At 61.4% G+C, this 25,351-nt stretch overlaps 1 protein-coding gene across 3 annotated transcripts in view; it reads left to right on the top strand.

Annotated features, from left to right (window-relative positions):
* Positions 1-22,636, top strand: part of CASZ1 (castor zinc finger 1) — a 147,819-nt gene extending 125,183 nt beyond the window's left edge. For all 3 annotated transcript variants that reach the window (XM_032605175.1, XM_032605184.1, XM_032605166.1), the window contains 16 exons: positions 488-1,322; positions 2,723-2,791; positions 4,719-4,809; positions 5,491-5,655; positions 6,588-6,760; positions 7,018-7,865; positions 10,331-10,466; positions 10,705-10,768; positions 12,086-12,240; positions 12,384-12,506; positions 13,459-13,797; positions 15,327-15,525; positions 16,298-16,469; positions 18,292-18,443; positions 18,615-18,756; positions 21,505-22,636. In XM_032605175.1, coding sequence (XP_032461066.1) covers positions 488-1,322; positions 2,723-2,791; positions 4,719-4,809; positions 5,491-5,655; positions 6,588-6,760; positions 7,018-7,865; positions 10,331-10,466; positions 10,705-10,768; positions 12,086-12,240; positions 12,384-12,506; positions 13,459-13,797; positions 15,327-15,525; positions 16,298-16,469; positions 18,292-18,443; positions 18,615-18,756; positions 21,505-22,616 — 4,775 coding nt within the window. In that variant the 3' untranslated portion in view covers positions 22,617-22,636. The remainder of the gene's footprint in view (positions 1-487; positions 1,323-2,722; positions 2,792-4,718; positions 4,810-5,490; positions 5,656-6,587; positions 6,761-7,017; positions 7,866-10,330; positions 10,467-10,704; positions 10,769-12,085; positions 12,241-12,383; positions 12,507-13,458; positions 13,798-15,326; positions 15,526-16,297; positions 16,470-18,291; positions 18,444-18,614; positions 18,757-21,504) is intronic.
* The last annotated feature ends 2,715 nt before the right edge of the window (positions 22,637-25,351 follow it).

Genomic DNA, 25,351 nt, shown 5'->3' with positions numbered 1-25,351 from the left:
TCCCCAGTAGCTCCCTCAGCCCCTGGGGTCCCTCCTGACTGCCCAGCTCCTGGCTCACAGCCCTACCTGTCCCCAGCCCCCATTCCCACCCCCACCCTGGGAGGCAGGTTGGGATCTGGCCTTACTTCCAGTAAAATGACTTCTCCTTCATATTAGGCCAAGGCAAGAGAGCGGAGACATTTATGAAACTTTGTTTAATGTACTGAAAAGCCATCGGCCAGAACATTTAGGAAATTGATTTTCCTGGCATTGATGAACTCGTTTTATTTTACCCCAGTATTAATTACTTTTTTTTTAAACAAATTAATTTAAGAGTCGTAAAACCTAACAAGTGAGCCAAATGTCCATAGATCATGTCCCGCTCCACCCTTCCCCAGGCCGGCCCCCTCCCTCTGTGGGCAGGGCGGCGGTGGGGGGGGGGGGGGTCCTGTCCCTGGGCTACCCTGCTCCCTCCCAGAGGTGACGGCCCCTCTCCTCCCTGCCATAGGAGAGGCCTCCTCGCTGCGGGACTACGCGGCCTCCACCATGACCGAGTTCCTTGGCATGTTTGGCTATGATGACCAGAACACGAGGGACGAGCTGGCCGGGAAGATCAGCTTCGAGAAGCTGCACGCGGGCTCCACGCCAGAGGCGGCCACCTCCTCCGCGCTGCCCGCCTCCGAGGACGCCCTCAGCAAGCGGGCACGGTTCTCCAAGTATGAGGAGTACATCCGCAAGCTCAAGGCCGGCGAGCAGCTGTCCTGGCCGGCCCACGGCACCACAGCCGAGGGGCGGGCCGGCAAGGAGGCCCTGGGCTCCCTGCCTGGCCTGCGGCTGCCCAGTAGCACCACGCACCTGGAGACCAAGGCCACCATCCTGCCCCTGCCCTCACACAGCAGTGTCCCCATGCAGGGCCTGGTGGCCCGTGCCTCCAAGTACGACTTCTTCATCCAGAAACTGAAGACGGGTGAGAACCTGCGGCCCCAGAACGGGAGCGCCTACAAGAAGCCGTCTAAGTACGACCTGGAGAACGTCAAGTACCTGCACCTCTTCAAACCCGGGGAGGGCAGCCCCGACATGGGAGGGGCCATCGCCTTCAAGACGGGCAAGGTGGGGCGCCCCTCCAAGTATGACGTCCGGGCCATCCAGAAGCCGGGCCCCGCCAAGGTTCCGCCCACCCCCAGCCTGGCTCCTGCACCCCTCGCCAGCGTGCCCACTGCTCCCAGTGCCCCCGGGCCAGGCCCTGAGCCACCTGCCTCCCTGCCTTTCAACACTCCCGAGTACCTGAAGTCAACCTTCTCCAAAACAGACTCCATCACCACGGGGACCGTCTCCACTGTCAAGTAAGGCGTGCACCACCCTCACTGCCAGCCCTGCACCCGGGACTGGAGTGGCCCGGAGGCCCACTTCCTGCCTCCAAAGCTCACACTTATGGACACCCACACCCGCACCTTATGCACATCCACCGTGCACCCAGATCCTCACACACATGCTTCCGCACACGCGCGCACGCACACACACGCACGCACACGCTCCTCTGCCTACATAATCGCTCAGACTCAGCTCACGCGCCCGCACACCGCACATCTTGCTGTGCGCACACACGCCCTCACGGCGGGTACAGGCACACCTTGTTTTATTGCGCTTCGAAGATAACTGCGTATTTTTACAGATTGAAGGTTTGTGGCAGCCCTGCACTGTCGGATGACGGTCAGCAGTTTTTAGCAATAAAGCGTTTTTTATTTAAGGCATATGCATTGCTTTTTCAGACATAATGCTATGGCACACCTAACAGACTACAGTGTAGTATAAACGTAACTTTGCTCTGGGAAACCAAAAAAAATTCGTGTGACTCGCTTTATTGCGATATTCACTTTATGGCGGTGGCCTGGAAGTGAACCTGCAGTAACTCCAGGGTCTGCCTGTACTTCTGTGCGCGTGCTCGTCTGCTAACACACATGCCACAGGGCACTGTAACCCCCACGTGCCCACGACAGGCTTTCTCTGCCTGCCACCGTGAGGGCCAGTTGCCGGCTTATGGTTGGCTGGGAAAGCCCTACTCTGGGCCGGGGTTTCTGGGTTCCAGGCTGGTGGCCAGGGCTCCCAGGTTCAGAGCCTGCGCCACGGGGAAGGCAGCAAGAGAAGGTAGGAGGCTGGGGCGGGGTGGGCACACCCAGCGCAAAGCCCTAGGCCGTGGCAAAGTAACTGATGGATCAATGTGTGGGCCTGAGTGAGACCCTTCCCCTCAGCCACCCCTCCTGGAGGCGGGTCCAGAAACCTGGGAGTAGATCTAGGGGGCTGCCCTCGGCGTCGGGGAGGCCTTTCCGACCACCCAGCCACACTTGCTTGGTGCTGTTCCTGCACTTTCCCCTGGCGTCCTCCCCAGTGGTACCTGGTACCCCTCTTCAGCCAGCGGCGTCCTGACTCTCTGTGTGCAAGGCGGCCAGGCCCCAGCTCCCCAGGCTTCCCATGCTGTTGGACTCTAGGTCAGATCCACGCCCAAGGTAGGGCCCTCCAGCCCTGCCAGCTGAAGACGGCCCAGCCCTTGCCAAAGGTGGGCTAATTGAACCTGTGCTAGTTTTCTGCCTAAGGACTTTTCCAGTCCCACCCTAAGCGCCCAGAACACTACACAGTGAGCGAGAGAAGGGCCAGGGCCCCAGGGCAGGGAGCTGCCCCCAGACACTCTTGGGGCATGAGGCCACCTCGTCTGCTAATCAGCTGTGCCCTGTGTGTCTCTCACCAGGAACGGATTGCCCACAGATAAACCAGCTGTCACTGAAGATGTAAACATTTACCAGAAATATATTGCCAGGTAGGCCCCTGGGGAGGAGACTGCCATGGAGAGAAGGTGGGTGGGGGCAGGAATGCCTGGGGACCATGGGACCATACGTCCATGTGACCACTAGTACCAAGGTGCCTGCTGCCTCCCCGCCCCCATGCATTCCTGCTTCCAAACCCTCCCCAGGCCTGCCCTCTGCCCCGTCTCAGAGCCCCCGCCCCCTTGATGTGGTCCAGGCCACATGCCCTTAAGCAGCTTGTACCCCCGGCAGGACTGGGGTACCTGAAAGGGCCCTAAGGCAGGGCCTGGCCACAGGTGAGTGCAGGTCCCCCCCTCCACAGCTCACTGTGGGCTTCCCTGGTGGCGCAGTGGTTAAGAATCCGCCCGCCAATGCAGGGGGCAAGGGTTCAAGCCCTGGTCCTGGAAGATCCCACATGCCGCGGAGCAACTAAGCCCACGCGCCACAACTACTGAGCCTGCACTCTAGAGCCCGTGCTCCGCGACAAGAGAAGCCACCGCAATGAGAAGCCCGCGCACCACAACAGAGTAGCCCCCGCTCACCACAACTAGAGAAAGCCCGTGTGCAGCAACGAAGACCCAACACAGCAAAAAAATGAATAAATTCAATAAATGAATAAATAAATCAATAAATTTTTAAAAATTTTTTAAAAAGGCTCCACTTGGGGCCGGGTGGGGGGGGGTGGCAGGCGGGGTTGCAGGCCCCTGTGGAACGGTTGGGGATGAGAAGGGATGTGGGCAGGTGGCCTCAGTGTGCTCCCCCTCACCACCTGGCTCCAGACCTGCCCCTTTACATCCTTAAGGCAGTGGGACTGGCAGGTGAAGAACCTTCAGATTCCCCCCCCACACCCCACTCAGGCCCCCCGGCACCCAGCCCCTGGGGATGCAGCACAAGGCCGGGGCTGTGCCCTGGCAGCCGTCTTTCTGTTGATCTCCCATAGTTTTGCCGGCGCTCTCTGTGTCTCCCTCCCCTGTCCCTCCCTGTCTTTTCAGCTTTGCTCTGCTCTCTTTATTATTATTATTACCATTATTATTAGTGCCTCAGCAGATGGCCCTTTTGGCAGCTTCAATATTTATTTGCAAGAGGTTCTCCCCTCATGAGGGGCTTCCCTCCCGCAGCCCCACACCACGCGCAGCACAGTGGGGCAGGCGGGCTGAGCCCACCACCTTGTCCACAGTTGTCACGGGGCGCTGTCCCCGGTGGCCATCGTCCAGGCTGTGAGACCCCCGCCCTGGCAGTGTTGGGGCCTGGAGAAGGCCTGGGGTACTCTGGGAGGGCAGGTGGTGGCCAGGCAGCACGGGGCTCCTGGCTGCGGAGTTGGCCGGAGAGCGCGCTCCCTGCCACGGGAAGCCAAACAGATGCTGCGCTTTAAAAATTCGTAACTCTTGGACTGTTTCAAGTGTCAGGAAAGCCCAGAACAGAGAGAGCCCTTTAACACCTCTTAGCAACAGAGCCCTGGGCTGGCGCAGCTGGAGTCCCCAGCACCTGGCCCAGCACTGAGTCAGGGGTGGGCGGGCAGCACCTGCAGAAACGGCAACCCACCTTGGGGGCTCATGCCTTCAGCATCCCATCCCAGCCCATCCCATCCCAGGGCTCTTCCCCTGACCCTGCTCTGGCTTCTGGCTTGGCCTAAATTCCTCCTCCCATCTTGGTGCCAGGCCTCTGTGCCCCACCTGGCACTCCCTCCCGGGGCAGATAAGGCTGGGTCTGCAGCTCAGTGGGTCTGGGATTCCCAGCGGCCCCATCACTCGCCCTAGCCTTCTCAGCTTCTGCTCCTTCACCCCAGCAGACCACCTCTGCCCCTCCACATGTCTACCCAGGGCCCCTGAACCGCAACAGCAGTTCCCTGGGTCAGGGGCACGGACTCTGCTTAGCCGCTCAGGCCGAGGGCCCTGGAGCTGGTATCCAGAGAGGCCTGAGCCCACCCCTTCTTCCCTGCAGGTTCTCAGGCAGTCAGCACTGTGGCCACATCCACTGCGCCTACCAGTACCGCGAGCACTACCACTGCCTCGACCCCGAGTGCAACTACCAGGTATGTCCCACGGGCACCAGCCCTGCTCCTGCGGGCTGGCACAGCAGTGGAGGGGCGTCTTGAAAGCAGGACGAGGTTACTCGGTTCTGCTTGGGCCACCTGAATTTGACTTGGGCAGGCAGAGAGCCCAGAAAAGCTCCCAGCCTGTTCTCGTTCCCAGATTGCTGCCCACAGGCATCTACCTTATCTGACCGAGTCTTCCCAGTGTCCTTAAGAGGCTGGTATTACCGCCCCATTTTATAGATGGTTGTGTTGAGGTTCAGGCAGATCGGCCCTTACGTTCAAAGCCACCCTCTGGTAGGTGCAGAGCAAGTGAGCGAGAGGCGGGAGGTGGGTGCGGGTGTTCTGCATGAGGCCACTGCCTCTGTCTCCCCAGGGAGCCCAGCTTGGCAGAGCCCACAGGTGGCAGTAGACAGAACGAGTTGTCACCTATCAGAGCTCCTCCCTGAAAGGCCTGGCCCGATTTATCTTCTCTGCTTCTGGGCCTGCTGATGGGGAGACTACGGGGAGGTCAGGGAAGGGTCCGTGGCTCTGGAACCTTTGGAACTGTTCCCTCCGAAGTCCAGGGTGCTGGCCTTGGGGCAGTCTGGGCTGCCTCGACCCCACAGGATGGTTTCTAAGGAGATCGGAGGGCCCTGGGGCCAGGCCCAGCTTCCTGCCCACCAGGCCCTCTCCCGGCAGAGGTTCACGAGCAAGCAGGACGTGATCCGGCACTACAACATGCACAAGAAACGGGACAACTCCCTGCAGCACGGCTTCATGCGCTTCAGCCCGCTGGACGACTGCAGCGTCTACTACCACGGCTGCCACCTCAACGGGAAGAGCACCCACTACCACTGCATGCAGGTGCCCCGCCCTCCGCCCCCCCCCCCCCCCCGAGGCAGGGCCCCTCCCTTTGTCCCTTCCCAGGGCTGGACGGCCAGAGGAGAGAGGCCCAGGGGCTCAGGCTCGGGCAGTGTCCGGTGGGCCAGGGTGGGGCCTTCCCCATGGCCATACTTGGTGCGGGTGAAATTCAGCGAGCTGTTTATACAGACCGACATTTTTCAGCCTTTAACACCAAGAGCAGCATTGCACATGGTTCCTGAGGAGGTTTTTGTTTAATTCTTTGTTTTAATGCCACGCAGAGTCTGGGCTTTTTCAAGGTGTCAGGTCTTGGGGGGGAGCGACTTTCGTTTGCAAATAGCAGCCCTGCGCCTCCCCCGGTATTTGTCAGGGGGTTGTTATGGCCTCCGTGAAACAACCTGGGCCAGGAGGAGAGGGGGGCTCGCTCTCTGGGCTCTGAGATGGTGCAGACGCTGGCACGGTCCAGCCCTCAAGAGTATTCAGATTCCACTGGTTTTTACTCAATATGGCAACGTTGCCTGCCTTGGCCCAGCCAGGGTGGGGTAGGGAAGGCCCTGTGCCAGAAACTGTTCGCCAAACAAGTCCCCGGCCTACAGGTGACCGCCAGGCCCCAGGGTCCAGCCCTGCTCACCTCCGGGGGCTTTAGAGGTAGAGCCACAGACTGGGGACCCCCAAGCCACCTCCTGCAGGATGGGACTCCCACGCCTGTGTGGGGACGTATCCCGGGCTCTCTGTGAGGACGACCCACGCCCAGCACGGGCCAGGCCCTGGGGGCCTGAGGGGTTGTCCTGCCTTAACCTCGGTGCCCCCAGTCGGACGTTTACAGGTGCCGAAGCTCCCCCGAGCAGGCTCAGCTGCACCCAGCAGCACAGCCGCTCTGACCTCGCCAGGGTGCCTGGCCTCAGTTCCCCTGACTGCCACCCCGGCCCCTGCAGGTGGGCTGTAACAAGGTGTACACGAGCACATCGGACGTGATGACCCACGAGAACTTCCATAAGAAGAACACCCAGCTCATCAACGACGGCTTCCAGCGCTTCCGAGCCACTGAGGACTGCGGCACGGCCGACTGCCAGTTCTACGGGCAGAAGACCACGCACTTCCACTGCAGGTGAGCGGGAGGCAGCCAGGGAGGCCTCCTGGCCCGGGGAGGGACGGCAGGCAGGGTACCAGGCCCGTGGGTGGCTCGGGGCCCCACCTCCTCAGGGGTGTAGGAACAGGAGCAGAGGGCTGCTCGGAGGCCCCGCCTTAGTTTCTGGCCTAGTCTTCCATCCAGAGGCCCATCCCTCCCAGGGCCACCGTGGGAGCAGGGCAGGGCCTCCCCCTGGCCCCGTGAGGCCCCATGACAGCCTCCCGATGTCCTGCCAGGCGCCCCGGCTGCACATTCACCTTTAAGAACAAGTGTGACATCGAGAAGCACAAGAGCTACCACATCAAGGACGACGCCTACGCCAAGGATGGCTTCAAGAAGTTCTACAAGTACGAGGAGTGCAAGTACGAGGGCTGTGTGTACAGCAAGGCCACCAACCACTTCCACTGCATCCGCGCCGGCTGCGGCTTCACGTTCACCTCCACCAGCCAGATGACCTCCCACAAGCGCAAGCACGAGCGCCGGCACATCCGCGCCTCGGGCTCGGGCGTGCTGGGGCTGCCGCCCTCGCTGCTGGGCGCCAAGGACACGGAGCACGAGGAGTCCAGCAACGACGACCTGGTTGACTTCTCTGCCCTGAGCAGCAAGAACTCCAGCCTCAGCGCCTCCCCCACCAGCCAGCAGTCCTCCGCCTCCCTGGTCACCGCCACTGCCACCTCCGAGGCTGGGCCCAGTGCCACCAAGCCCCCCAACAGCAAGATCTCGGGGCTGCTGGCCCAGGGCCTGCCTGGCTCCATCCCCCTGGCGCTGGCCCTCTCCAGCTCGGGCCTGCCCAGCGCTGCGCCCTACTTCCCCATCCTTCCGGGCCGGGGCAACACCTCCCTGCCTGTGGGTGCCCCCGGCCTCATGGGTACCATGTCGTCAGGGACAGCAGCCTCAGTAACCCCCGACACACCCGCTCTGGCTGCCTCGGGAGCTGGCGACTCGGCCGCAGCGGCAGCTGCCTCTGTCCCGGTGCCCCCTGCCTCCATCATGGAGAGGATCTCTGCGAGCAAGGGCCTCATCTCGCCCATGATGGCCCGGCTGGCTGCGGCCGCCCTCAAGCCCTCTGCCACCTTTGACCCAGGTGAGCAGGCTGGGCCCTGCCTGGGAAGCGAGCACCTCTCCAACCCCAGGAGCTCTCTGGCCTCGGTGCGGAGCCGAGCAGCGGGTGTTTGTTTGGCAGGAGTGTCTTCTGTTCCCTGCCCCCGAGACCCCTGCCCCCTTCTTTGCCTGGTCTCTGCCTCCATCCTCTTTATTTCCTATTCGGGGCCCCTCTTTCTGGCCCACCCACCCCAGGCAGCTCACGTTTCTGTTTTTTTCATCTGTGAAGGGGAAGCAGTAGTCCCGGCCTCACGGGGTACCTGTGCATCCCGGGGCAACTGCTGGCTCCCCCAACCCTGCCATGTCACCCTGGACTAGTAGGGGCTCCCGCTAGTCCAGCCCCTAGTGGGAGCAGTCCCGGAGTCCCAGGCTTCCCTGGGACCTCTTCCAGGTGACTGGGAGGGCACGTGAGTCCAGCCAAGTGGCAGGGTGGCCGCAGTACAGGGATGCTCAGGGGATTCGTGCCTGGACAGCCCGTCAAGGCCAAGGATGCCCTCCCAGGGTCTCCCAGTCCATCAGCGCTTTCCAGTCGCACTTTCTGTGGTTGTGGGAGCGTTCTGTTCCGCACCGTCCAGTATGGTAGCCGCTGGTCACATGGCTGTTGAGTGCTTGAAATTGGCTAGCGTGACCCAGGACTTGGATTTCAACTGGAATTTCTTTCACTTGAGCCAGACCGGGCCGCTGGCGGCCATGTCAGAGTCACCAAGTCACATCTGTGTCCTTCCTCTGGCTCATCGTGGAGAGAGGTTCTCCTTTCTCCCAAGTTTTCTGCTCTTGAAAAAATTTTTTACTCTTTTTCTCTGGATTTTTTTTTGGCTTTTCTGTTTCCCTCACTTCTCTCCCTCTGTTTTCCCCCATCCGGGTAATTAGCATCAGTCAAATCCTTTAGAAGAGTTCGGCTCACATCTGGGACGTGGCTCCCTTCCTTCCTTCCTTCCTTCCTTCCTTCCTTCCTTCCTTCCTTCCTTCCTTCCTTCCTTCCTTCCTTCATCAACCACTGGTGCTCCCTGAGGGCAGCTCGCTGGTGGGCCAGGCACCAAGCCAGTGCTGGGGACACGGCAGGGAAGAAGACAGACAAACTCCTGCCTTGTGGAGCTGATGGAACAGTGTGGGGCATAGTCTGTCCCCAAGTATACCCCCTGGGAGGTGGCCAGGTCGAGACTTGGACCTCAACAGCTGGCTTCTGAGCCCAGGCACCCTGCTCCTCTGTGAGACTGTCTCGAAACCCGCCAAGACTGAGGGTCCCTGCAGCCCACCCAGGGCTCTGCGCAGTGCCCCCAGAGAGACCAGTGCTTGGCAGGAGGGTCAGAGCCCTGTTTCCCTAGGGACCCTGGGCAAGTGGCTTTGGGGAGCTCCTGGAATGTGGACTCTGAATTCTGAAAACTGAATACATGTTCCCAGTGGGACGCTCCTATCAGCTGTGACCCACCTTCCACTCCCAAGTGTGGGTGTCAGGCCTGACTGCCCGGGGCCGCGCGCCTCCGGCGAGGTGCCTGCAGGCTGGGACCACGCTGGGCTCCGTGGCCAGACTGTCAAGTACTGTCTTTTCTTTAGAAAAAGCTCCTTCCCCGAAAAGAAAGGTCAAGTGAAGGGAAGGGGGCCATTTCCCTTTATTTTTTAATAAAATGCCACTTGCTGTCTGTGAAGCAGCTCTCCATCAGCTGCAGCGCCTTGGGGCAGATTAATATTTCAGTCACTTGGGGATTGTGGGGAAAGGCTCGGTGGACATGTTCCTGTCAGCAACTTCTTTTGCCCTGTTCTGCTTGGCCTCCCGAATCCTCTGCCCGCTCAGCTCCAGCCTTTCCCCGCCATGCCTACACCCCGCCAGCTTCGCCCACCCACCCCATCCAGCCCAGCCTGGCCAGGGTGGGCCTCATATCCCTGCCCTGGACAGCTTGACGGGCGAGGTCGCATAGTTTGAACCACTCTGATTGGCTGTCAGCTTCCATAGCCCTGACACAGCAGATGCCCCTCCTGGGCATGCTCAGTGGAAGGCAGGGCTGTCGCCCCGGCAACAGTGGGGATGGGACCTGCGGAGGGGGCGCAGCTCCCAGTCTCGATCTGCCACTTTCCCTCAGCATTAACAGAGTCTTTAATAAAAGCCTAAGCGGCAGCTCCACAAATTGACTGTGACAGTCGGTGGAGAAGAGGAAGGGCCCCCGCCCCCGTCCCAGCCCCCTCCCCATCCTCCTGCCCTTCTCCTACAGGAGGCCCTGAGCCAGGACAACTTTGACATAATTTTGCAATAATTATCACTTGAAGAATTGCCACACAGGGAGAAGCGTCACAAGCCATCATGTCAGTGGGGAGGACCACTGACCAGCAGCCAGGGCTCCCCAGGGGCCCCAGCCCACCCGGCCCGCCGCCCTCCCTTCGGGGGGCTCCGGCTTGTGCCCATATGAAGCCCTCGGTCCCTCTAACACCATCTTCCCTCCCCCTCCCCCATAGGAAATGGGCAGCAGGCCACCCCTGCCAGGTTCCCCCCAGCCCCGGTGAAGCAGGAGCCCGGTGAGAGTGCTGGCGCCCCAGGTCCCCACGAGGCCTCCCAGGACCGCAGTTTAGACCTGACTCTGAAGGAGCCCAGGTGAGGCGAGGCCCAGGCGTCCCAGCTCTGCCCCCCTGCAGGAGGCTCTGGGGACAGCACCCTCAGAGCCAGACTCCGTGGGGCCAGGGGCCAACCCTTCCTGACAAGGGGTCATCCTCCTGCCCAGGCAGATGTAGCAGGCGGGGCCAGAGCCCCAGGGGCCGGCTGGGAGGGGTGAGTCTCTGGGGCCGGTCCCACGTACTGTCTGAGCTAAAGCCCCTTGGTTTGTGTGTTCCAGTAATGAATCAAATGGCCACGCAGTCCCGGCAAATTCATCTCTTTTATCCTCGCTTATGAATAAGGTAAGAACCATCCATCACACGCCTCCCATTCCCCCACCCAGAGAAATTAAAGCTGTGCTGGGGGGTGGGGGGGATGTGTTTGTTTTTTAATGTTTTGCCTCTAATAAGATGAGTTTGTACCATTTAAATTTTGAGGCCATTTTTCATCGGATATAATTTCAGAGCCACTGCTTACAAATTAATTTAATGAACTGGCTGAAGAAATATATTCCAGCCTCTGACACCCTTTTTTTCCCTTCAGATGGAGGGCTCCAAAAGCTTTTCCGGAGCCCTCTAACTTCTTTCACTCCTGGTTATTCATTTTATTCATTTTATATATTTTTTTGTTTGTTTAAAAAGGTGGAGGGGGAGACTAAAATGGGAGCAAAGCATCCATTTCCACTTTTCAGGTTGAGTAATGGTCTCGGACGCCTTCTGCAGAGGTCGCTCCAGAATATTTATTTTAGATAATGCAGGGTCTTTGTAAATTATACATCATCGCAAATATATTTTCCCCCTTCACATGATAAATTTGACTACAGCAAGATTAATTAGGTTACCGTACACAAGTGACTACTGAGGAGGGAGCTGGGCCCGGGCCGGACCTCATGGAGTGGGGTTCCTGCCGGGCCCATGGCCTCCCACTGGCCTCTGCCCGGTCGGTGCGCGTGCCCTCTGCCTTCCGCCCTCCCCTGCTCGCTCTCTTGCTCCCCTTTTCCGTTCTTGGGTCACTGCTCCCTGCGCCCCCTTGTTCCTTCCTGTCGGAGACCCACAGCCCACGTGGGTCGAGCCTTTCCGCGGACTCCCCCGCCCCCTCCTCTGCCAGCAGCAACGAGCCTGCCTCGGTCTCACTCCGTGAGCCTCCTTCCCTCCCTCTCTGCTCCTCCTTTGTGTTCCTTCTCTTGTTCTCAAGGAATTCGTGTGTGTTTCCCCACCACCCTTTCCTCCTCCTCCTGCACTTCTTTTGAAAACCTGGCAGGAGAATAACCAGGGAGCCGCTTAGTCTGGGGAAAGCTGGGCTGGAGTGTGTGCCTGGAGTCTCGGCCTCCGATTGAGTGATGGCTCCTAGCAGCCCGGGGTTTGTGTGGCAGAGCCCCGGCAGCTCCACGGGGCCGGGGCAGCGCCGCAGGCCGCCCGCGGCAGCGTCCATTCAGTGAGGGCTCTTCCGTAGCCAGAGCCGCGTGGGGTTGGGCCTCCTCTCCTCCCGGCTGCCAGCACCGTGATGCTCTGGTCAGTTTGGAGAGGCCCGAGCGGCCTAGAGCTGCCACTCCTCCCAGGGCAGTCGGGTCAGGTGTCCTGAGGTCCCCAGCCTGAAGCACGGGCCTGTCCTCCTCGCAGATGTCTCAGGGCAATCCCAGCCTCGGCAGCCTGTTGAACATCAAGACAGAAGCGGAGGGGAGCCCCGCCGGGGAGTCCTCGCCCTTCCTGGGCAAGGCCGTGAAGGCGCTGGTTCAGGAGAAGCTGTCAGAGCCCTGGAAGGTCTACCTTCGCAGGTGAGGGGCTTGCCGTGTGAGCAAAGGGGGAGGGAAGGGCCACGCCCACTCGTCCCGGGGGGCACGTGTTCCCCCCACGAGGCTGTTCCCCCAGCCTCGCCAGAGCGCCAGGGTCTCCTCTGAGCAGCCGGCCCCTCTGCCAGGTTTGGCACCAAGGACTTCTGCAACGCGCAGTGTGACTTCCTCCACAAGGCCCACTTCCACTGCGTGGTGGAGGAGTGCGGCGCGCTTTTCAGCACCCTGGACGGGGCCATCAAGCACGCCAAGTGAGTGGGGGTCCGGGGGCCCGTTTAAACCCAGCCCCACTTGTCCCAGCCTGGCTCGGGGGTGGGTGGGCCGGGGTGGAGCTAGGGGGTGCACAGGCCTCTAGCAGCCTTCCAAGCAGGACCCGTGTGCGGTTCCCACGAGACCTCAGAAGCTGAGCTGGCTCCTCAGAGGTGCTGCCTGGCAAAAGGCAGGCTTCCTCATCTCCCACTGGCTCAGCCCCCAGCTGGGTCCCCTGAGCCCACCCAGGCCCCGCCCCGAGTAAGAGCTGCTTCTCCCCACCGCCGGGCCCATGCAGCCGTCAGCCCTCCCTCCCACAGATGCTCCTGCAGAGGCAGCTGGAGAGGCCCAGCACTGACCCCGGCAGGGACCCTAAGTGAAGGCTTTTCCAAGCCACAGTACTGCATTTGTAGATTCTCTTTGACCTAAAAATAATGAAATTAATTTGTACAATTCGTTGAGCACCAAGCCCAGCCGCCTACTGTAATTGAACCCAGAACTGGTAAACATTTACAGCAGATCCTCACCGCTCCCTCCCTAAGCCCTGGGCCAGGCTCTTCTCACCACTTAGGCAGCCCCAGCTGCTGGTCTGAGACTCCCCCCCACCTTTAAACGTCGGAGCCGGTTCTGGAAGGACGGGCTTCATGAGCCAGGACGTGCTGTACCCAACCCCTCCCGAGTAGGGAGGAGCTAGGGACAGCACATCAGGAAGGTCACGAGTAGGAAGGTGTACTTAGGGCAGAGCCAGGAGCCCAGGTTCAATATCAGAGGACATAGCAGTGTATTCTCAGTCCTTCCCTCCTGGTGGGAGGCCTCTGGCACCTGGCACTGAAGATGCGGTGGGGACACTGGGCCCCTAGGCTTGTGATGGGGTCATACGTAGGCAGGCAGGCAGGCGTGCCAGGGAAGGGCCTTCTCCTCCCGCACCTGAGACCCCTCTCCTGTCTCTCGTAGCTTCCACTTCCGGACAGAGGGAGGAGCAGTGAAAGGAAATGTGGAGGCTTCCTTCCCGGCCTCGGCTGCTGAGACCAAACCTTCCTTGGCCCCCTCATCCCCTCCAGCGCCTCCCATCACCACGGCCACGGCTTCCTCTCTCGAGGGGCCCACTCCCAGCCTGGCCGCCGTGCCCTCCAGCCCCACCCTGCTCGCCTGGAAGCAGCTGGCTTCCACCATACCCCAGATGCCTCAGATTCCAGCGTCAGTGCCTCACCTGCCCACTTCGCCCTTGGCAACGACTTCTCTAGAAAACGCCAAGCCCCAGGTCAAACCTGGATTCCTCCAGTTCCAGGAGAAGTGAGTCCCTCGATGAGCCGGGAGCCCTGTGTCCCCCGTGTGTCTCGGGAGTAGGTGCTAGTAAGGGCAGCTGAGGAGGCCCTGCTCCTTCCCCTGCAGTAGCCCCGACTGTCCCCAGCCTCTCTGGGACACGATCACTGGATGATGTCCTTCTAGCCAAAGTTGCTGCCGCTCAGACCTCACTGCCTATTCCCGGAGCAGGTGGCCGGGGTGGGGGGAGATGGTGGAGGTAGTGGCCACTGTTCCAGAGAGGCCACTGGTGACGCTGCGAGGACCAGCCTGGGTGGGCCGGGAGTGGCGGTCCTCGCCCGGCAAAGCGGGCTGCGTCTCCCTCCGGGTCCCCTTGTTGGTCTCTGTGGCTCACACCCATGGCTGAGTCTCTGCAGGGCAAGCAAAGTCATAGGTGGGCGGCGAGGGGGCTAGGCCCTCCTCTGGACCACCCCCCCGCCCCGGCCACCTGCACAATGGTCTGAGCTCTCAGGGGTGGAAGGGAGGGACCTTCCTCGCTGGATGGTGGTGTCTCCCTGCGGCGAGAACGGTGACTCTGTATCGTGATATGTGCGGCTTCCTGTTCTCAATAAAAGTAATAAATGGGACGTGAACACACACCGCCTGAGTGGCAGCTGTCCTCCCTCTCTGAGCACCTGGGGCTGGGCCCACGGCGTGGAAGGGGACCTGCGCTCCTCTCGGCCCCTTTCCCAGCTTCCCTTCCTCTGTTCACCTCCCCAAAGTGGCAGCCCTCTCAGCATCCTGGCCTTGGTCGGAGTTCCCACCCCAGGTCCAGTGTGGATGTCGGGGGTGGCTCTGTTGTCAGCCAGGGCAGAAGCCGGGTGCAGCCCCTCCGCACCTGCCTGGAGCCTGGAAGGCAGAGCTCTGGAGCTGGGGCTGCTGCTCGGGGCAGGCCAGCCATGGGGGCTCGCCCAGCACCCCTCCCCACCCCAGCCGCCCCACCACTCAGCTGGCTTGTGAGGTTCTCTGAGTGAGTGGCAGCCCCGAGCCCCGAGCTGACCCTGGAAACCCCAGCAGCTGAGCCTCAGCAGGACCTGACGCCAGGCACACGTTCCCACTGGCCAAGGCCCCGTGGTGGCAAAGCCTCCTGGTAGGGCTGCCCACCCATCTGCACCCTGTCAGTCGGCCACAGCCAGGGCACTGCCCATGCCACATCAGCCAGGCCTGGCAGCACCATCGCTCATTTTCATATCCACGAAGTGATTGCGGCCATCCTTATCTGTAATCCTGGGGTGTGGCCACGGAAACTACGTGTTCCAGCATGCAGTGCTCTGGGCCGCCTGCATACCGCAGTCCCTTCGGCGCCATCAGAGCTCTAAAAAGAAGGCAAGACTGCATGCTGGGATCTGTAGTCTCTGGCCGAATCGTCCTGCTGAGCAGCAGGGCAGCCCAGGGGCCATTCCTCTTGATTACACCACAGGGGAGTGGGGAGCGGAACCCCAACATGAGCAAATGTCAGGACACCGGCGGGGAGGGCACCAGGAATGCCAATGACCTTCTGGGCCGTGGTTTCATTCCAGCGATCCTTGCCTCGCAACGGACTGCAAGTATGCCAACAAGTTCCACTTCCACTGTCTCTTTGGGAACTGCAAGTACGTCTGCAAAACCTCCGGCAAGGCCGAGTCCCACTGCCTGGACCACATCAATCCCAACAACAACCTCGTGAACGTGCGAGACCAGTTTGCGTACTACTCCCTGCAGTGCCTCTGTCCCAACCAGGTCAGTGATGCGGGCAGGGCGGCCCCTGGGGTGGGGGCAGGGAGGCGCAGGGCCCTGGACCAGCTCCTCCTGGCCGAGGCTCCGTGTCTCACACCCTTTTGTAAGTGGCCTCCTCCAGAGTCTGGAAAGGACACCGTCTGCCCCTAGGTCCCTGGAGACCCCTAGGCAGGAGTTCGGCTTGGCGCTCATTTCATCCTAACCCTCAACAATGACTGTATGCTGGGCAGCCACTGTGCACTTGGCATCCTTGTGCGCGTCCTGGAACAGCTATGCTCCCTTTCCCCAGAGGCCTAGGATTTTAAAATAGGCCCATTAGACAGATAAAGAGATTGAACTGTCTGTGCCCCAGACAGGAAGGGCGGGTCAGATTCATTATAAAGGCCTCTACTCCCAAGACTTGTAGGGGCTGCCTGGTAGAGTGCACTGAGAAGGAGTCTGAGCCTCCATCTGGGCACCCGGAGAAGAGTGCTAGGATAGATTAGTGACGTCTGCTTAGGTCTGGGCACACAGACAAGAGTGCTCAGACAGATTAGTGACGTCTGTGCTGGGCGTGGGTTTAGAAAGAGATGGAAACAATACCAGGTGGGATGTTTTAATCAAATGACAGAAGGGACTTACTGCTTTTTAACACGTGAAAGGTCTTTACACAGTTGTGTTTGCTGATTCTGAGCGTGGAAGGACGCACGCCTGCCACAGCCCTCTAGAGGGCTGGAGCAGGTGGAAGCTTAACGGAAGTCGCCTGCCTGGCCCTGACTCCTGTCCCTCCCTGCAGCACTGCGAGTTCCGGATGCGCGGGCACTACCACTGTCTCAGGACCGGCTGCTACTTTGTGACCAACATCACCACCAAGCTGCCGTGGCACATAAAGAAGCATGAGAAAGCCGAGCGGCGGGCAGCCAACGGATTCAAGTACTTCACCAAGCGTGAGGAGTGCGGCAGGCTAGGTACCGAAGGCCAGGGCTGGGGGGCAGGGAGCTACAGCAGGTGGCAGGGCCGCGGCTCTGGCGCCTGAGGCCCTGGGACCCACTTCTTGTCCCCGCACATCAGGCTCCATGTTTTTTTTTTTGGAAAATGTCACGATATCACAGGCCAGGCATTGTCACCCCAGGAGAACAGTCAAAACCCCAAGAGCCTAGGAAAAGGGGTGAGGGTGACTCCCAGCACTGCACCCACCCCAGTGAAAACGCCCGGAGCCTCGTCTCTGGCACCCAGGCCTGGTTCTTTTTTCCTTTTCTTTTCAAGAGAGCCTTGCGGGTAAGTCTTAGGAGCTCCTGGAGCCACTCGGGTTTTATCCCAGACGGACCGTGGTTTGTTCATTCTCTCAGCAGACGTTTATGGAGGAGCAGCCGCGTGCCAGGCTCTGTGCTATTGCAGGAGGTGAGGGGTGGGTGGAAGTGGAAGCTATGGTCCTTTTTGAGCGTCCACTGTGGCCAGCACTGTGCTTGGTGCTGGGGATCTGATGGGACCAGCAGGTACATTTGTGGGCTCAGCCCAGAGCATCTGTGACCTGGGGTGACCTGGAAGGAGGTGGCCACGGGGCAAGGAAGTGGCCTTGAGCTCAGGGGCAGGCGCCTCGGAGTTAACTCTGCTGCTGAGAGCTGAGCCCTTGGCAGGGAAGCTGCCCCCCAGCCCTGGAACAAGGCCTCCCTGAGGAGCTCGCTGGCCCCAGCTTGCCCTGGGGATGCTGTGGGGAGGGGGCTCCAGGACCAGCAGAGGGAGGCAGAGCCCATCCTCCCGCCTCAGGATGGAGCCACGCATTTGTGGGCCTGCAGCTGTGGGGCAGGAGTCTGCCCACGAGGAGACTGGAAGCCGGAAGGCAGGTGGGAGCCAGGCAGGCTGGGTGCAGACACCTGGACTGCATGCAAGGCCTGCTGTGATTCAGGTGGTCATGGCAGCAGGGTCCAGGGGGAGCAGAGGTGGGGCCGCTGCCTGCAGCCGACCGGCCATTGCCTAGGGGGAGGGTGAGGCAGTCAAAAGTCAACCGCCAGAAAAGAACGGCAACAAACCTTTCCTTCAAGAATTAATTCAGAAATCATTAATGGCCTGAGAGAGGCCTGGGAATCACGGCAACAGATGTCAACCCTCGGTGGCCTGTGCTGTCCCTGGGCTCAGTGTACAGGTGTCAGGGGATTCCTCAGTTGCCGTTATTTACTCAGTTTGGGTGTTCTGGGTGGTAGCTGGGGCCAAAGCTGGGGGATGATATAAGACACCTGGCCAGCTCAGACGCCATGGCAACGGGCAGGCCTTCACCTGCCCTCTGCTGACACCGTTTCAGTCCGGCCCGCTCTATTTGTTCTCCGCCCGGAGCAAAGCCGAGGTGGGGCGGGGCAGGGCAGAGGGCCAGCCGGCTCGCAGCCATCTTGACCTGGTCCAGGGGCAGGCAGCACCTGGGCTCCCCAGAGGAGATGTGGGGAGAGGTGGCTTGCTGGGAGGTGGCTGATCTAGTGGACAGGTCATTAGGGTCCCCTGCCCTGGGGCAGGGGCAGGGGCCGGGGGCCAGCCTGCTGTTGTCCCGGGCGTGCAGGCTGGAGGCGAGAGCCAGGCTTTGGACAGCCAGGGGGCCTGGGACTTTCTGGGGCTGGGGTGAGAGGCTGCTAGAAGCCCTCCTTACGGGAACACCACCAATGGGGACGCGCCCTTTCCCCAGAAGCCATTTGCCTGGTTGGCCACGTAGGCCCATGCCCAGAACAGTGCCCGACACGCAGGGGGTGCCATGAGCACTGGCCGGTGGGGGAGGCTCACGGCCGAGCGGGGCTGTGTCCACAGGCTGCAAGTACAACCAGGTGAACAGCCACTTCCACTGCATCCGGGAGGGCTGCCAGTTCTCCTTCCTCCTCAAGCACCAGATGACCTCCCACGCCCGGAAGCACATGCGGAGGATGCTGGGGAAGAACTTCGATCGCGTGCCCTCCTCCCAGGTGAGCCTGGCGGGCAGGCTGCCCCTCCGCGACCCGGGGTGGCAAGAGGGCATCACTTGTGTCCCGCTCTTGCTTCCAGGTGGTGGGCCAGGCTGCCCAAAGCGACAGCCTGCCCCTGTGGGCAGCACAGCCCCCAGCCCAGCTTCCTCAGGGCCCCGCTCTTCCTTTCAGGGCCCCCAGAGCTTGATGGACACCGAGACGGACGAGTACATGGATTATACTGGCTGCAGCCCGGGTGCCGTGTCCTCTGAGTCCTCCACCATGGACCGAAGCTGCTCCAGCACCCCTGTGGGCAACGAGAGCACCGCAGCAGGTGAGCGGGCGGCCAGGAAGGGACAGCGGGGGCCCGGGAGCGCCAGCCTGGGACAGGCCCCTCCTTCCAAGGCCCAGCAGTGCTGGGTCCGGCTTAGGACAGGAGGTTCATGGTCAAGTGGCCTCAAAGGAGGACGGGCCAGGGTGTGACAGCGCTGGCTGCTCTGTGGGACGTGGGTCCCCGCCTGCTGCCACCCTGCCCATCTCCCCGGCACTCTGCCCTCAGCTTCCGTTTCCAGGAGAGAACCCGGGCTTGAGCTGTGAGGTACAGAATAAAGCAGCACAGCCCCCAGCCAGAGGGGCAGGTGGGCCCCGCCCAGCCCTGGTCCCTCTTATGGCCCCTCTGCCATTGTCCCCAGCACGGTCCCTGGGCCCCAGAGCGAGGTCCTCCGCGGGCTGGGCTCTGCCGCAGGCCCTGCGCAGCCCGCCGTGACCTCTCCCTGCACCGCCGCTCCCTCCCAGTCGCTCTGCTCTGCCCCCTCCTCCCCTCTCTTCTTCGTGGCATCTGTCTGCTCCTCCTCTGTCCACGGATTTTCATATCATACTCGCTTCTGCCATTGGGTCTCTCATTTTGGTTCTTTCTGTTTGTTCTTTGTTTTGGTTTTTTTTTCTGCTTTTCCCCGCCCTCTCCAGGCTGCCCGGCTCCTCCTCCTCCTGCCGCCGCCGCTGACGAGGCTGCCCGCGTGGCTCCGCAGCCCCCACTGACCCCATCCTTCTCTGCGGCCGTGCTGCGGGCGCCCCTCCCCTCCCTGCCATGCCTCTTTTCTCCACCCTGTCTCTCATACTCTCTGCTCAGTGCCTCTCTCGGAGCCACCCGGGGCCTGGCCCACCCCATCAGCAGCCCGCCCAGCTTCCCGCCCGTCACTGCCACTCCAACTCCAGTAAAAAGTGACGCCCCCCTAGTTCAGGACGCCGCAGGTAACTCACACATGCCTTCTCCACTGCTGTCTGTCACCCTGGCCGAGCCTCGAGGCCACGGTCCAGGACCTGACCCTTTTCTGTGGCCAGCTGGGTCAAGGACAGGGCCACTCTGCACCTGGGTCAAGGACAGGGCCACTCTCACAGCGCAGCCCCCGCCAAGACCAGAGCGCCTGGTCCCTGTCCCAAGGACAGTTCCTCTCAGCTCCCGCTCGCCACTGGGCAGGCCAGAACATCACTGCCAGGGCTCCCTGGGGTTCACCCCAGCTCGGTGACTGGCCAGAGCCCCAAGATGGCCATGCCCGCCCCACCCCCCTAACCCTGCGGCAAGGCAGAGCCTGTCCTGCTCTGAGGACTTCACCCGGGGCAGAGATGTTCTTGGGAAAGCTGCTGGTGCCTGGGACCCGCCCAGGTTTGCAGGATCCTGACACCAGCCTGAACCCCCAGCCCCGGAGCCAAGCAGGAAGAGGCCCAGGCCGCGGGCAGTGCTCCACGGCAGAGGTGCCTCCCAGCCCCACCCTGTACCTGCCGCCCGGCAGGCACGGGACCTGCCCTCCCCTGCCCTTTGGTGCCGTCACCACCTTGGCTCTGCCTCTTCCTCCGTGCATTCTTACCTCACGTTCTGCCCGACTGCCAGGCACTGGGCCAGCCCAGGGGGATGGCAGGGACCAAGGCAGAGGGTTCCTCCTCAGGGAATTCAGCCCCTGTTCTGTCGCTTAACCAGCCAGAGCCCTGTGACCTCCGACCCAGAGCAGCCACTCCTCACCCACCCGGATCCCCAGGGCTCAGACCCTTCCTTGCCCCCTGCTGGGTACCGCAGCCCATCACAGTCCTCGTTCTCTCCACCTGCTGAGGCGGGGACTAGGTCTGTTCCCCAGATGGATGGGGCAGCAGGCTGGTGCCCGGGCTGAGCCTTCTCGACAGGTTCTGGGAGGGCCGGGAGGGTCAGCGCGAGGGAGAAGCCCAGAGGGTGCCCACCCTGCACTCTGGAGAGGGCTGGGCCTGGGGCGTGGAGCAGGGAGTCCCAGGACGGTCACCCGTTCCCCAGCTGCCTGTGCAGAAAGGGAGTAACGGGAAGCACAGCCACACAGTGGATTAAGCGGCCCTGGCAACGGGTGATCCTAAGCCCAGGAAGCAGCTGGGACCAGGACGGGGAGGGCACAGATGGAGCCCATCCGCTGGCCGAGCCCCTGCTCCAGTCCTGGCCCTGCAGCAGAGCTGCCCTCTCCCAGTCCACTGGGGGTGGGACACCCCAAGACCTGAAAGAACCTTCTGGTACCAAGGAGAAGGTGCGCCTTGGGGCGGGGAGTTACAGCCCCCAACAGCCTCAGGGCGCGCGGCATCCCTGTTGCGAGTAGGCTGGTCCCAGGCGCAGACAGGCCGGCAGCCCGGGAAACTGGTTAGCCGGCCGGGAGAAGGAGCCGGCCTGTCCCTCATTAGAGGCGGGTGCGTGATGGCGTCCTGGCCCCCGTCCAACCTGGGTAATTACACTCTGCCGACCTAGATTCCCCCTTCAGCTTCAATTAGCGCCAGGACGTGTCCTCACTTCCCACCCACATCCCCCAGAGCTGCTTGCTCCGCCACCCACCAGGGCGGGCCGGTGCGGTCAGCCTGCAGGTGCGCATGATGAAGGCGGAAGCCTGGGGCTCCCCAGCTATCCAGGGGGCGGAGGGGTGGTCATAGGAGAGGCCCCCAGAGCGACGGGAAGCGGAGTTGTCCCCGAGGGCGGCCCCCCCGCCCCCCCTCCCACCGCGCCGAGATCGGGGACCTCGCGTGGGTGTAATCCTGGGTAGGGTGTGCACGTGGGCGCTGACCAAGCCCCCCTCCCCAGGGAACACCATCTCCATGCCGACAGCCTCCGGGGCCAAAAAGCGCTTCTGGATCATTGAGGACATGTCGCCGTTCGGCAAGCGGCGCAAGACGGCCTCCTCGCGCAAGATGCTGGACGAGGGCATGATGCTGGAGGGCTTCCGGCGCTTCGACCTCTACGAGGACTGCAAGGACGCGGCCTGCCAGTTCTCGCTCAAGGTCACCCACTACCACTGCACGCGCGAGAACTGCGGCTACAAGTTCTGCGGGCGCACGCACATGTACAAGCACGCGCAGCACCACGACCGCGTGGACAACCTCGTGCTGGACGACTTCAAGCGCTTCAAGGCCTCGCTCAGCTGCCACTTCGCCGACTGCCCTTTCTCGGGCACCAGCACGCACTTCCACTGCCTGCGCTGTCGCTTCCGCTGCACCGACAGCACCAAGGTCACGGCGCACCGCAAGCACCACGGCAAGCAGGACGTGATCAGCGCGGCGGGCTTCTGCCAGTTCAGCTCGAGCGCCGACTGCGCCGTGGCCGACTGCAAGTACAAGCTCAAGTGCTCGCATTTCCACTGCACCTACCCCGGCTGCCGCCACACGGTCGTGGGCATGTCGCAGATGGACTCGCACAAGCGCAAGCACGAGAAGCAGGAACGCGGCGAGCCGCCCGCCGCCGCCTCCCCCGGCGCCGAGGGCCCCGCGCCCGGCCCGGCCGCCAGCCTGGACTGCGCGCCCCCGCCCGGCGCCGAGCCCGCCGCCGCCCTGCTCTTCCTGCCCGGCCCGGGGCGGGGACCGGACGACGCGGGCGACCCCCGCCCGCCCGACGCCCCCGGGCCCCGCGCCGGCCCCGCCGCGCCCGGCCCCGCGGCCGGCGAGTCGTCGCAGGAGGACGACGAGGAGGAGCTGGAGCTGAACGAGGAGGAGGCGGACGACGACGAGGACGACGACGACGAGGACGACGACGACGACGACGAGGACGACGACGACGACGAGGACCTGCGCACCGACTCGGAGGAGTCGCTCTCCGAGGCGGCGGCGGCGGCGGGGCCGGGATCGCGGAGCCTGGAGCTGGCGGCCCTCGGCGCCCCCGCGCCCCCCGGCCCCACGCCTGCCGCCGCCGCCTCCCCGTAGCCGCGGGGCCCGTGGCGCATGGGGGGCCGGCCGCGCCCGGCGCCCTCGGGTCTTGCCGCTTTATTCTATTGTTGTTATTATTATTATCAATTTTGTAAGAAACGGTATTTATATGTAAAGCTTCCCTTGTACAGAGCTAGGTGTTCGCCGCGCCCCGGCGTCGAGAGGCGCTCCGGGCCCGGGGCCGCCCCGCCGGTGCTTCCGGACCCCGAGTCCGTCTCAGGACAGAGGCGGGGGCCTCCCTCTGGTGCTCCGGGGCTGCCCCCGTGCCCGCCCGCCCCGCCCGCTCGGCAGCTGGGCGGCCGGAAGGACAGAGGTTGCCCGGGACCCTCCTCAGCCGCAGTTCGGGGATCTTCTTCAGGGAAATAGAAGGTGCTCTCGTCCGGGGTGGGAACGAGGGGCAGGAGGCCCGGAGGGCGAGGAGGGCGGCGACCCCGGGCGGCTGCCCCACGCGCCCTCCCCGCGCCGGACCCCGGGCCCCCCGAGCACGCCGGTGGGATTCCTCATTGCTCAGGGCTGGGACGGGCGCCGGGGGTCGCCGCGACCCCCGCCCCTCACCACCGGAGGCGGGCCGGCACCTGTGGCACCTGGCAGGGCCTCCCATTCGTGCAGCTAAGACCCTCCCTCCCGGTCCTGGGGGAGGGCGGGGCAGGAGGCGTCCGGCGGGCAACACTACAGGGACCGCGGAGGGAACCTCCTGGACTCGGCAGAGCGGGGAGCTCCGGGTCACTCTACCCCCAGCGCGGGGCCTGGTCGGGGTGTCCGTCCCGAGGGCTGGGGCCTGGGAAGGGGTGCGTCTGCTCGCTGGTGCTGGGCTGCTGGGCCCGCAGGGCGTCTCTGCCACCCAGGTGGTGAGAACAGGAAGGATGCGACTGTTTGGGGCTTTAATAGTCAACATGGAAAAAAATACGAGAAAGTTGTACAGTATTTTTCCTGTAAAGGTTATTATTCTACATAGAACAAAAGAAGAAAAAAAAAAAAAAGCAGGCGGGCGGCTAGAGCGCAGACCGCCTCCGGACCAGCCCTGAGGTTGGAGACCCGAGTGCAATTGCTCACGTGGGGTTTTGTTTAGCGTTTAGAGGCCTTACCAGTTTGAGGCTGTCCGTCTTTACACTAGCACTGATGGGAGCTGCGTGATTCCAACTTTTAACTTGAATTTCGTAGAGACAAGAAAAAAGGACTGTTATTACTGATACAAGTTTGTAGTTAATTTAACATTTGAGTTTTTCTCTATCGGTTATGCGTGTGGCTTTATAGGGCTTTTTTCTTCCCAGTTTGTTTTATTAATTTCTTTGGGATACTTCTTTGCTGGTGCAACCCACCCGGATTTGGTTCCTTTTGCAAATCCCAGCCCCCCACCCCTGCCACCCTCCCTCAGCGATGAGATCACCGAGCCCAGAGCCAGCCGGGGCCCACCTGGCAGGTACGTGCCCGGCCAATGGCTCTGAGGGCGACAGGGACGGAGGGCAGGCTGCCCAAGGCCGCTCCTGTACATCTTCACTCCAGGCCGGGCCACCAGCCCTGTCTCAGGTTGGGCCCTGTGACGTGGCCACAGGGAGAGCGCGAGGCCCAGCCTGGGGGAGGGGCCGTCACCCAGAGCCTCCTCCCCAGAGGTCTCCAAGGGGAGCCTGACCAGCTGCAGGGAGCAATGGTTTACTTTTTTTTTTTTTTTTTTTTTTTTGTCCTCTTGGCTGCCCACAGCCAGAAAGCCAGGACCATCTGAACTGGAGAGGGAGCAGGAGGGAGGAGTGGTCGGAAGGAGTGTACCTGATTCAACAGGAAACAAATGGTTTTCTAGAACAGCCCCCACCAGAGCCTCCTGAATTCTGTGGGCACGACGTGCTGCTGCTGAGCATTCGCCCAGACTTTGTGCCCGACCGCAGAACCGGGGAGTCTGTGGAAGGAGTTTTGTAAAGGAAAAAAAAAAAATTTTTTTTTCAATGTAGCAAAATCAAACAAAAAAAAAGAAAACAAGGATGCCGACAGTGCGGAGTCTAGCCTTCTGTAACCTTCACGTTGCACACTAGGACTATAAGCCATTGCTAGCTCATTTCGAATTTTAATGTGTAATTTTTGTTCTATTTTCTTTCTGTGGGGAAAACAATGCTTGATCCACCAATGCTCTTTTTAATGTTTTATAACTATGTATGTGTATATATATAAATATAAAATAATATGTATGCACATATGTGTGTATATATCTATATGTATATACATATATAGATATATAGAGATATATAGAGAGGTTTTGAGACGAAAACGCAGAACGTGAAAACCGAACTGAACAGCGTGTGCTCTGATTACTTGAATCTGGTCTCCTCGGCACCTGGTTATTAAGAACTGAATATTTTTCCACTTGAATTTAGTGCTATTAGAAATTTAATATATGTGTTTTATTTATTTGATTTTTTTTTTTTTGCATGACTGATGCAAGGTTTGACATTTTCACTCAATAAAAACTGGAAAAAAATCTATCAAGTTATCTTTTATTTTTAAAGTCAGTCCTGAGCAGCTGGCGGGGACCCAGCTGTGCAGGGTGGCAGGGCCACCATGGCCAGCCGGGCTCCATGTGCCAAGGCAGGGAGGGTGTCGGTCACCCTTCAGCCCTGGCAGGGAAGGGGGCAGACCGGGCTCACCCCTGGGAGGGGGGCCACGTCCTCCTGGACAGATGGTGAGGGGCTTGGGCCCCGCCCGGCCTCCCGCCTCAGCCCCGCCTGAAGGCCCCACAGAGGCTC

The sequence above is a fragment of the Phocoena sinus genome, chromosome 1 (assembly GCF_008692025.1).
Source record: "Phocoena sinus isolate mPhoSin1 chromosome 1, mPhoSin1.pri, whole genome shotgun sequence".
Classification (NCBI taxonomy): domain Eukaryota; kingdom Metazoa; phylum Chordata; class Mammalia; order Artiodactyla; family Phocoenidae; genus Phocoena; species Phocoena sinus.
The sequence above is the reverse complement of the archived record's forward strand: the minus strand, read 5'-3'. Positions and strand labels throughout refer to the sequence as shown.